At 35.8% G+C, this 13,027-nt stretch overlaps 1 protein-coding gene across 1 annotated transcript; it reads left to right on the top strand.

Annotated features, from left to right (window-relative positions):
• Positions 1 to 8,632: 8,632 nt before the first annotated feature.
• LOC130424968 (mucin-2-like) lies at positions 8,633 to 12,416 on the top strand. Its single transcript, XM_056750989.1, has 5 exons — positions 8,633 to 8,705; positions 8,844 to 8,942; positions 9,060 to 9,203; positions 9,380 to 9,490; positions 10,325 to 12,416. Exons 1-5 carry the CDS (start codon positions 8,657 to 8,659, stop codon positions 12,133 to 12,135), a joined length of 2,214 nt encoding a protein of 737 aa, XP_056606967.1. The 5' UTR covers positions 8,633 to 8,656; the 3' UTR covers positions 12,136 to 12,416.
• The last annotated feature ends 611 nt before the right edge of the window (positions 12,417 to 13,027 follow it).

Genomic DNA, 13,027 nt, shown 5'->3' with positions numbered 1-13,027 from the left:
ACTGATCTTCAAAACAATCACCCAAAAACTCCACAATCTTAGCATTTCTGGACATTTTACTAATGTCCAACAGTAACTGTATGATGTTGAGATTCCTCTTTTTACATTGAGGACAATCAAGAGATTCATACACAACTATCCGAACACTCCCCATTACAATAACTCCCCATAACTCTAAACCTTCCTCCAACACCAACCCAGTCTCTTAAAATATACCTACCGCCAAAACAAACACTCCCCGTTATAATGTACCTACCCATAACTCTTACCCTTCCTCCAACACTCCCCCAAACAATAAACAATCATCCAACCCCTAACAATAAACTTACCCCTACACTTAAACCTACTCTGCACAACACAAGTACATCTTGGCTAAGAGACCACAACTTCATTCTTCAACTGATTACTTTTATTAGTTTCATTTTCATTTAACACTTTCATTTAACGTTTTTCTTGTAATAGAATAACTCTGTTGAATTCTAGTTTATACTAAGTTACATTGATGTCAAAGAAAATCTGAGTATTTAACTATTTATTGTAAGATATTATACGATTGAAATCGCTCAATGTGTGAACAACTTTATTTTTTTAAGTTCTCCTATTAATATTTCACTGTGTGACACTCAAATATAATTTAATTCTACCTAAAAAGTTATCCAAAAGTTAAAAGTGAGGCTGTATGTACATCCACATGGTAAAGATAATTCCATCCAGCTACAGTAATGTCAACCTTTTTGGATTTGTTATTGTTGACAGCACATCCACAATCAATGACAGTAAATGGGGATAGGGTATAATTAATTATTGTACTGCTTGAAATTTGAATATGTTATATTAACGCAGTAATATAGAGCATAGAGTAATGTAGAGGGATTGAAGCAGGGCTTTTTAACTACTTCAGGACATGTTCATCATTAAAAGACATCATACAGTGACATCTAGTGGTTCAAAAAACTATAGCAGCCATTAAAACGTAAAACGAGATTAGACCAGCAGAGCAGCTTTTTGTATACATTTAGACCAATCTACCTTTTATGTATCTGACTTGATAAAGTTGTGATCATGTTTGAAGAAAAAAGATGGTAAGATTAGTCTAAGCAGTCTGTGCAACCAGCCAATGGACCTGTCATGTGAACAGAATTCAAGTTATATTGTTAACTGCTTGTTCCAGGTGTTGCTGATGACTCCTGTCTAAATATTTGTGCTGGTATATCAGGTTAAATCATATGTTTTCTAAGCTTCTTTACTAAAGTTCGGAAAGAATACATTCAAGCTTGCATCTCAAGAAATCTCTCTCAATCTTTAAAATTCACAAAGGTGTATCCTGAATGAATAAAGTTTCCAACGTCTAATCTACTAATAATTTTACTGTTGGATTTCATAAATGTTTGAAAACATGACAAAAATATATCTGTTGCTCTGTAACTGAATTACGGGTTGGATTTCCAGATTATAATAATATTGTCTTTGCATAACCTGACCAGTCTTCCTAAAAATGAGCTTTTGAGTTCTAGTGACTGGGCGGTTCTCCCCATCTACATGTAATTAATTTATGAAACATTCTTTTGTCCTACCCTTCTTTTCCCATAAAATAGGGGGGTGGAACATTTTGCCATCTTTAATGGAAAAATATATTTATTGAATCTTAGATAATAGGAAATATGTTTGTAGAAGTACGTTTGTGGTTTTTAGTGACTCACTGATCAATACACACTGATTTAAATTCTATATCACTCCTTTTGTAAGTTGACTATTGATACTTGCTCATCATGTGGCTGCTGTTGGGACTTTGTCTCTCCTCTTCATCCATCCCCTCAGGTAAGGTAAAATGAGATGATCTAAAAATAATTTAAATTACTTGACTGTTTCATTAAAAGAATATAGCTGCAAGCAGCGCACGGTGCCAAGCCCAAAAAATGCAGGAACCGCAAAGCCTTACCAGCACAGAGCAAGGCAGAAAGAGAGCCTAAAAAACGAAAAGGTCACGAAGAATAGGTGAAAACAAACTTAAAGCACACCGTTAACATACAAGCACGGAACACAACCATAGCCGGATTTTTGCTGGGTTAATGTAAGACATGAATAGAACTTATATAGATCAATGGGTTCAAAAGCCATTTGAAAATATTAAACAATTACATCTCACAGTTTCGCATTCATCAAGTAATTGTCATTTTAGGTGATTTTTCACTTCTTCAAAAACTGTGCTTTTACATAGAAGGGCTTTGCCTCAAAAAACCCTTGTGGACGCTCAGACACAATTTCTAACACTACACTACTACTTCTGTTTTTTTTCTTCTTTTTCTCCAATGGGAGTCTATGTCAGCCCTGTGAACCGTAAATAGGAAAATGATGAAGTTTGGCACACTTGTAGTGGTGGTCCTCAACAGTCCTGAGACTAACACCAACCCTACCCATACACCATGCTTCGCATTAAACCTAATCTTTCCTCTGTCCACAAAAAAAGTGCATCTTGGCTGAGAGACCACAACTTTATTCTTCTACTTATGACTCTTTTAAATGAAATTTTGTATGGGTAAAGTGAAATATTATGGCGTTATGACAAAAACGTTTATAAACATTTTTAATTTGCTTTAAAAGTTTAGAAATTTAACATAACTCCTTACCTATCTTAAGTTTGTAACGGTAACAAAAAAAACTTTGAAATGGTAAAAAAAATCATTGATGCATTTGCTGGACGGATTTTATCACTATACTGCTAATCAGAATCTGTAAAATATGTATAATGACGATTATTATACGTATTTTCCTTTGAGCTTAACTAATTCCTTGACTGAAATTGATGTTTTAAAAAACTTATTTCATATATGTGATCTTGATAGATCTGGTGGAGAATCATAATTTGTGAGTTAAACTCATCCTTATTTTAACATACAGCTAAAACCGCTACATAGCTTTAAAAAAATTACATATTTCATCGTTGAATCTAACCTATTACAAGAATAAAATCTCTCAATGTGTGAACAATGGTTCCCCAATATTCAAATTAATTTCCAACAATTTTTAATGTAATGGCTGACTTTGATAACATTACGTTTTGTCACCCCAAGATAATGTTATTATAAAAACATCCATTGACAGAAAACCAAATAAATCCAGACCAAATTAATGCATGTGGATGTAAAATAACTGACATTTAATAGTCAACAGTGTTTTGGTAAAAGGCCATTATGAATGCTATAAATGGGCCACAGCCTGATTGCTTGAAGCTTCTAAAAATTGTAACAAGACACAAAAAAAGAAGAAGAAATGATTTCATAAGCCAAATGTATGTACAATAGTGATGTGATCTAACTATGACTACAATATTACAGACATAAAACTCCAAGCTTTAGTAGACTAGTTCTTTTACCTCTGCAAGTCCCATTTCATATCTCTTCCTTATGAAAATGACTATTTAAGGAAAACTTCTACTGAACCAGGCAGATAAAAAATGAAGGTTGAAATTGGTTAGCATAAACTAGATTTTTTAAGTTAAAAGGTATCCAACTAGATTTTTTAAATCAGTTTGATATAATTTAAAATTATAAAGACTCGTAGAACAATTTGATTTAACTTGAAACTTTTAAGCAAATTTTGAACTTAAGTTTTTAAGTTGAGGTACAGTACTTATACAGAGATAAGTACAGTACATCAACTGTCAATGTCACCAACAAAATGTATTGCATGTTCTTTATAAGCCACAGACATTTAGTGGTTGACAAAAATCACATCAGCCATTGAAATGAGTGCATGCATGGGCAAGCACAGAGGAAGGTGGTGCTTGTGCAATAGAGTAAGTATTTGGAATAATTAGAAACACAGGCATATCAGCATATACTCAGCATATATATGTTTAGTGACAGAATAAAGCAATAACATAATTTAAATTCCAGACTGACTCAAGGATATACCATTGCCAGACTCATTGTTCATACATTACCTCACTTGAGTATTACAGTTAGTTGCAATAAATGTTTGGAAAACTAACTATATTGGTATTTACTACTGACACACTAAATAAAATACCTCTGACAAACGTAACAGATCATTCTACCTGTAATTAAATGACAATACTGTAGATAATCTCTTGGTGCCCTGTTAGAAACAACCGGTAAACATTACAAAAACAAGCAGGTGCATGTGTATGCAATAATAACAAACACAAACATCATGCCTTTTTTCTGCTCTATAGTTAATATGTTTAACAACCACTCTTACATTTTAACTATGCATCAAGGGGCCATGAAGGGCGAGCTTTTCCAAATCTGTCCTGAAGCACAGCTACTTTAGCTATTTTAAAAATATAAACTTTGTTTGGATCAGATTTGTTTTGACCTTCTATTTGCAGGTTATGTGACTATATCTTTGTTAGGTGATCAAGCGAAATCTACAAATTTTATTTAAAAAAAAACAGATTCAGATCAGATATTTTTTTTTATTGCACTTTTCTATTATATCTCCTCTGGGGTGTGTCTAGGCTTGCCTTGGAATGACCTGATCAGTCTTCCTATAAATTAGCTTCTGAGTTTCAGTAGGGCAAAGCAGTTTCTCTCCATCTACATGTAATTAATTTGTGACGCATCCTTTTGTCCTACACTTCTCATCCCAAAAAATAGGGGCGTAGAACGTTTTGTAACTTTAATGACACAAATTCCAGCAAGTAGGAACTTGTCTACTCGAATGTTTCTGGTAACACTTTATTATCCATTTGTAGGCCTATTCATTGACACATGCATTAACTGAAATACAATATTGTTTTTCATTGTTTATTAACCTTTGTGTAGCAAGGTTCAATAAAAGGAAGGAAGGAGACGGGAACCAGAAGACATTTAACCATTTAATAAAGTGATAACAGCCGGCGGCCCCTCACGGCCGACCGCCGGCGAACAAAACAAATTCAAAAACAAACATGTTCAGGCCCCGTCTTCTCTCTCTGCGACGGTCCGGTCGCTCGTCCTCTTATATGCTCCCGATCTCCTACGTGACTCGAACCACGGTCTCCCCCCGCCTACTCCACTACACTTTGTTTCAGCAAATTAGATGCAATAACTTATCTTTACAGATGTGCTATGATATTTAGGATCATTTGGGTCACGATTATATTGGCTGGAAGGCCAGCCAGTAGGACATTGCAATAGTCTAGTATTGGACTTACAGTACATGACAAGAGCTTGGACAATGAGCTTGGACAAGATTATGCTCAGTCAGTTTTTTCTCAAAACAGATGTAATTGGGGTAATAATACCCCGAATGTAAATGTTATTGTGTTATTTACAGAAAAAATGCAACTTCCCCATTCACTCATATTCACTGTGCCCTTCAGAACAAAATTCTACTTAGCCTCTTTGTTGCCCTGTCATGGAATAAATTAAAAACATTACAAAAACATGCAGGTCTTTCTTGATTTTCTTCCTCATATTTGAATTTTGGTGACCTAATGCTAGGTGTGTGTTTAATAACAAACCAACCTTCAGCCTTTCTGTTTTTCTGCTTTACAGCCATACAGATGTGTAACAATTACTTTAACATTTTAACTAATGCCTCAAATTTTAAACAAATTAACTTAGAGTGGCTACAAGAGAAAGGTTGTAGAACAAACAATATGCTTTAGGACTGGAACACTGCCAGTTTTATTTATCCATCAATTCCTCAGGCTGTCTGAGAGGATTTTCTCATGACTTCCTCATTGCTTCAAGCATGCACTGTTGTTATCATGCATTCAAAAAACAGATAATCGATCATCAATTTGTTTTTCTTGCATGTGGTAAGAAAAGCTAAATAAAGAGTTTAAGGTAAGCTATAATGCTTTTAAAACATATGTTTGGCTAAAACTTACACTCTCTCTTAATATTTATTTAGCAGACAGCAGGTGTTGGCTTGCATTTGTTCATAAAATACACTGACCTTACAATAATGACATGTTTGATCAATGATTGACATTACAAAAATAAACTCTGTGAACAATATTTTTTCTTCTGTCAAAAAGATATTATAAAAAAGGGAAAAAATATTGAATTAAACTACATGACCATTATGTGATGAATAAGTCATGGCAACACAACATATTTTTTCATACTTCTTTTTTGTACACCTGGTAAAGTTAATTCCATTTCAGTCAGGACCTTTCAAGTCAAGAAAAACCCAGGTCAAATTTGAAGACAAGTAATCTTTTATTTGGCAGATTTGCTTAATTTACGTTTGGTGGTATGGCTGTGTTCTAAATTCCCCATCCTTCTCATGAGCTCCATGAGAAGTAAGATGGGAAAGCAGCAGCAGCATCTGGGGTGACTCTCCCGGTTTAGCTGGGAGAGCAGCTCAACCCCCCTGAGAACAGAATGTGCAAAAAAAAAGAAAAACGGACAGCAGAGTACGGTTGATCAAGTAAAATTAAAGGAGGAGCTGGGGAGGTGGTGGGTTTAGAGCAGCAAGCATTAGAAGCAATGACGCAGGCTTGACTGAACCAATATTTAAATATGGCGCCCAATTGAGAGAACGTATCAGATCAGCTGATGGGCTGGGTTAGGGTTGTGATCAGCTGATGACAGCTGATACCCAAGCTTGTCTACAAGGCCTGCCGGAACTAACGCTGATGCTTAATTTAGCCACAGTTAAGTCAGCCTTTTTTTGTTATTGTTAACAGAACCTCAGCACTCAGCGACAATAAATAGGGGATAGGGTATAATTGATTACTGTTGTGCTTGAAATTTGTATATTTCATATTATCTAATAAACATAATGTACTACTTGACAGGTTAGTTTCCATTGGTATTACTGGCACTGCTCTGTCTTTGTTTAGGTCATATCTATCTGGACGCAGTCAGCGTATTCAATTAAAAGGTTTTTATTCAAGAATATCGACAGTCACCACTGGTGTTCCCCAGGGTTCGGTGTTGGGCCCGCTTCTTTTCATTATTTATATGCTCCCTCTTGGCTATATTATAAGGAAATATAACATTCATTTTCACTGTTATGCGGATGACACTATCTGCTAAACCCACTGGTTCTTTTGCTCCGCCATCTTTGTCAAGCTGTTCAGCTGAGATTAAAGATTGGCTCTCAGCAAACTTCTTGAAGGTAAATGGCAATAAAACTGAGGCTCTGCTTGTTGGCAATAGATCTGTTGTGTCTAAATCTAATTGCTTTTCCCTATACGTTGACAATACTGCAATCTGTCCGTCCTCTCAGGTTAAAAGTTTGGGTGTCATCATGGATAGCACACTATCTTTTAAAGCTCAAATTAACAATGTCACGCGGACTGCATATTTCCATCTGCGCAATATTAACCATCTCCGTCCCTTTCTTTCAAATAGTAATACTGCAGTTCTTATCCACGCACTAGTCACTTCACGTATCGACTACTGCAATGCTCTTCTCACAGGTATTCCCTCCAAATTGCTACATAAGCTTCAATCGGTTCAGAATTCTGCAGCCCGTGTTGTCTCTAGAACACCTTATACTGAGCACGTTTCTCCAGTTCTCCAGCAATTGCACTGGCTTCCGGTTAAACATAGAGTTGAATTCAAAATCTTGCTACTCACTTATAAGGCACTTCATAATCTTGCACCACGATATCTTACTCAACTTCTTCATGTTTACACTCCGTTACGTGCACTCAGATCTTCATCCTCAATTTCTCTTGTGGTACCTCGGATTCGACTTACTACTATGGGTGCCAGATCTTTTAGTTATGCTGCTCCCCGCCTATGGAACCCTCTTCCTCTTGATGTTCGCAATAGCGAATGCTTGTTGACTTTTAAAACGCGTCTTAAGACATATCTTTTTCAACAGGCTTTTTTTTACCTTTTAACATGATTTATTGAGACTTTATTGCACTTTATATGTATATGCTCTTTGTTCGTTGTGTGTTTTGATTTATGTAGTGACCTGTATATTGCTTGTGAGGTGACCTTGGGTGTTCTGAAAGTCGCCATGAAATAAAATGCATTATTACTTCACAACACTTTCATCATTAAATTAGCCTACATCATTCGAAAAGATGCACTTTGACAAATAGCAGCCATTTAACCACAGAAATCTCTGTCAGCCTTTAAAATTGTAAGACCTGACGTGATGTAGCAAGGGTGTCTTCTGGATGAATAAAGTCCACTGCAGTCTCATATTTCTAAATCTGATTAAAACTTGACAAAACATGACAAAAATATATTCTTTGCTCTATTTAAAGTATAAAAAGTATATTGAAAGTATAAATCTATAAACTGTGGGAGGTACTGTGAACTAATTCTCTGAAATGTAACGACTATTTATTTCAATTTCTATATTTTCGAGTATATACAGGTATATGCATGGACGATATGATTACTTATTAAAAACATGCATTTTGTATGGTTTCTTCAGTGTGGTTTGAAATCATTTTTACCCAAAACATTTGAACAAGGGCAACACAAAGATCAAAAGAAACACTCTTAGTAACACTCTTAACACACTTAATTACAAGGACATTTTTTATCCCCACCCAAACATAATATCATCAAAATTGCATTTATGACAAAGTAATGATCAGTCTAACATTTGTAGTGTTTAATGACTCACTGGTCAAACTTGATTTGCTCCTTTCATATGTTCTCGTCTATATAAATCGGACCTAATAGTGCTACACACTCCTTTATAAGTTTGCTGTTGACTCTCGCTCATCATGTGGCTGCTGTTTGGACTTTGCCTCTCCTCTTCACTGATGCACTCAGGTAATGTCAAATAAGATGTTCTGTAACTAAAGACAATTACAGAAAATGATTATAAGGAAATGGATTAAACCTCAATGTTGTCCTTGAAATATTGGCAATTTTACTAATTTTTTATGTGTTTTATGTTGTGACAAACAGGTCAGATGCTGAATTGTTTGAGTGGTTCAGGCCCTCAGAGCCCATCTTTAGAAGCCTGTCCTGACAACCATTATTGTGCGGTTTTAAGGACCAATTTAGGTTAGTTGTTGACTGCACATTTTGACCATTTATATATTCAATTTTCTATTAAAAAATAGCAATATAATTTCAAATCTTTTTAAATACAATACTTGCATTGTCTTTCTGTCTATTTAGCTGGTATTTCAGTTATTCAGCGGTCTTGTGTACCATCTGATTCCTGCAATTATTTTGGCATCACCATATCACTCAACGTTGGGTATTATAATATGACTATGTCATGCTGCAACACAGATGGCTGCAACAATGGCAATCTGACTGGTGAGATAAATATTATACATTGATTATATACACCTGATATTATTTAATGTTACAACATAACACTTTTATACAAAACATAATTGAAATAAATGTAATGTTTGTTACAAATCTAAGATACAAATACCAAAAGTACATTAAAATACACTATACTACAATGTGAAATGTTTTCTTTCTAGAACATGATGCCGCCCCAAATGGGTTGAAATGCAAGTCATGCAAAAGCCCAACCGACTATACTTGCAACACACTCCTGTCATGTGTGGGAATCCAGGACTGCTGCTTAAAAGGTGCAGTGACTTAAGAATTAAGATTTTTGTTGTAATATTAATAGAAAAAATTATGATAAAAGTTATAAGAAAGAACAAAGTTTTATAAATAATGTATGTTTATAATATTTGACCTGAATCAGCTAAATAATCATGAGTTTTTACAAGGATAAAATAGAAAGAAAATGTGGAAAATAGATATAAAAACAAAGTTGGAAAGGTATGTTCTGTGTCAGCCACCGTAGTGCTTCCAGAGGGAGGGGGAGCGGTCGAGTGAGCTTTTGGTCGGAATACGCAACCTCACCACTAGATGCCACTAAATATCACTGGTCCTTTAACACACACAACCTTATTGTAAAGTGTTACCAAGTTTGCTGAATGCTCTAACCTGCCACAGTATTAACTCTTACTTCATTAAATCCCTCCATCATTCATATGGTATTTCAAACCAAGATTTAGCCTATAGATGGACATGTACATTGTGCCTGCTTGAAATTTAGGCATCAAACGTTGTAATGAAGAGATGTGTAATGACAAACCATTTACTAAGCTGGAGAAAGTATAAATCTATATATGTATACTGTGGGAGGTGCTGTGAATTAATACTCTGAAATGTAATGACTAATTATTTTTAATTTCTATATTTTTGAGTATATACAGGTATATGCATGGATGAAATATATACTAACATGGATGAAATATTAAAAGCATCCACTTTGTATGGGTTTTTTCACTGTGGTTTAAAAACATAGAAAATAGATATAAAACAAAGTTGAAAAAGAATGTATAAAAAGTTTGAACAAACTCATCTAAATAATCCTGATTAAAATATGCATTATTTTTTGTTTGCGTCAGATTCTTCACCAGACACCGGAACTGTCAATATGGAAGAACACAACTCGAAGGGCTGTGCTTCAAAAAATCTTTGTGGACTCTTAGACACCACCTCCAACACCAACCCTACCCATTACACTAAACCTACAACCAACACTCCCCTTTTCAATATACCTATCCATAACTCTAAACCTTCCTCCAACACTACCCCAAACTCTAAACCTTCCTCCAACACTACCCCAAAAAATAAACCTTCCTCCAACACTACCCCAAACAATAAACCTTCCTCCAATACCAAGCCTACCCATTACACTAAACCTACAATCAACACCAACACTCCCCTTTTGAATATACCTATCCATTACTCTAAACCTTCCTCCAACACTACCCCAAACTCTAAACCTTCCTCCAACACTACCACAAAAAATAAACCTTCCTCCAACACTACCCCAAACAATAAACCTTCCTCCAATACCAAGCCTACCCATTACACTAAACCTACAATCGACACCAACACTCCCCTTTTGAATATACCTATCCATTACTCTAAACCTTCCTCCAACACTACCCCAACCAATAAACCTTCCTCAAATACCAGGCCTACCCATTACACTAGACCTACAACCAACACTCCCCTTTTCAATATACCTATCCATTACTCTAAACCTTCCTCCAACACTACCCCAACCAATAAACCTTCCTCAAATACCAGGCCTACCCATTACACTAGACCTACAACCAACACTCCCCTTTTCAATATACCTATCCGTAACTCTAAACCTTCCTCCAACACTACCCCAAACTCTAAACCTTCCTCCAAAACCACCCCAAACTCTAAACCTTCCTCCAACACTACCTCAAACAATAAACCTTCCTCCAACACTACCCCAAACAATAAGCCTTCCTCCAATACCAACCCTACCCATTACACTAAACCTACAACCAACACTCCCCTTTCTAATATACCTATCCAGAACTCTAAACCTTCCTCCAACACTACCCCAAACTCTAAACCTTCCTCCAATACCAACCCTACCCATTACACTAAACCTACAATCGACACCGAGATCCCCCTTTTCAATATACCTATCCATAACTCTATACCTTCCTCCAACACTACCTCAAACTCTAAACCATCCTCCAATACCAACCCTACCCATTACACTAAACCTACAATCGACACCGAGATCCCCCTTTTCAATATACCTATCCATAACTCTTTACCTTCCTCCAACACTACCTCAAACTCTAAACCATCCTCCAATAACAACCCTACCCATTACACTAAACCTACAATCGACACCGAGATTCCCCTTTTCAATATACCTATCCATAACTCTTTACCTTCCTCCAACACTACCCCAAACTCTAAACCTTCCTCCAAAACCAACCCTGTTCATAACACTAAACCTACAACCAACACCAACACTCCCCTTTACAAAACACCTACGCATAACTCTAAACCTTCATCCAATACCAATCATATCTTTTATAATATACCTACCGCCAACACTACCCCAAACACCAACCCTACCCATTACACTAAACCTACAACCAACACACCCCTTTACAATATACCTACCCATAACATTAAACCTTCATCAAACAACAATAATATTTCTAACAATATACCTACAGCCAACACCAACACCACCCCTAACACTAAACCTTCATCCAAGACCAACGCTACCTCTAACACGAAACTAACACCTAAACCTACTCTGCACAACACAGGTACATCTTGGCTAAGAGACCACAACTTCATTCTTCATCTGATTACTTTTATTAGTGTCATTTTCATTAAACACTTTCATTTAACATTTGTCTTGTAATAGGATAATTCCGTTGATTTCTAGTTAAGAATATGTTACACTGATGTCACAGAAAATCGAAATATTTAACTATTTATTGTAAGATATTATACGACTAATTCACTCAATGTGTGAACAATGTTTCATTTTTTATGTTCCCCTATTTTCAGTTTACTTTTCAATTATTTCTTCATTGCCATTTTGTGGCTGCTTTTTATAATATTGCACTATGTGAAGCTCAATTGTGATTTTATTCTACATTAAAAGTTAAAATCCAAAAATTAAAAGTTAGGCTGGATGTACATGCACATGGTGAAGATTATTTCATTTGGCCACATTTCTGTCAAAGTTTTTGGATTTGTATTGTTGACGGCACATCCACAATCAATGACAGTAAATGGGGATAGGGTATAATTGATTATTGTACTTAAAATTTGCATATGTTATATTAATGCTGAACTTAATAATATATATTCAACCAGAAGGTTGCCGGTTTGATTCTCAGGCCTGGCGGGTAACGACTGAGATGCCCTTGAGCACCTTACCCCTACTTGCTCCCCGGGCGCTGCAGTGATAGCTGCCCACAACTCCGGCTGTACGTGTGTTCACCACTTGCAGTGTTCACAACTCTCTGGAAGGGCTAAAAGCAGAGGTCACATTTCGAGTGTGGGTCACCATACCTGACAAACAGGTCACTTTCACTTATTCTCACTATAAGTGAGATAAACCAAACACTATAACTATTTAAACCATAATAAGACGTTTCCTCTCGTTATTATGAATATCATTTTAAAGTGCATTTCAAACTCATGGATGTGTCATATGCTTTACTGATGTAATTGAAATAGAATACTAAAATATTTTTTCATCTTTACAACGTTGCATTGTTAACATTAGTTAAGCATTAGATGAC

The sequence above is a fragment of the Triplophysa dalaica genome, chromosome 6, assembly GCF_015846415.1.
Source record: "Triplophysa dalaica isolate WHDGS20190420 chromosome 6, ASM1584641v1, whole genome shotgun sequence".
Taxonomy (NCBI): domain Eukaryota; kingdom Metazoa; phylum Chordata; class Actinopteri; order Cypriniformes; family Nemacheilidae; genus Triplophysa; species Triplophysa dalaica.
The sequence above is the reverse complement of the archived record's forward strand: the minus strand, read 5'-3'. Positions and strand labels throughout refer to the sequence as shown.

Excerpts from the sequence above, each read along its gene's own strand:
- LOC130424968 (XM_056750989.1), top strand. The coding sequence starts at position 8,657 with ATGTGGCTGCTGTTTGGACTTTGCCTCTCCTCTTCACTGATGCACTCA. Across the intron at positions 9,204-9,379 it reads CAACAATGGCAATCTGACTG|AACATGATGCCGCCCCAAAT; the intron begins GTGAGATAAATA and ends TTTTCTTTCTAG. Across the intron at positions 9,491-10,324 it reads CCAGGACTGCTGCTTAAAAG|ATTCTTCACCAGACACCGGA; the intron begins GTGCAGTGACTT and ends TGTTTGCGTCAG.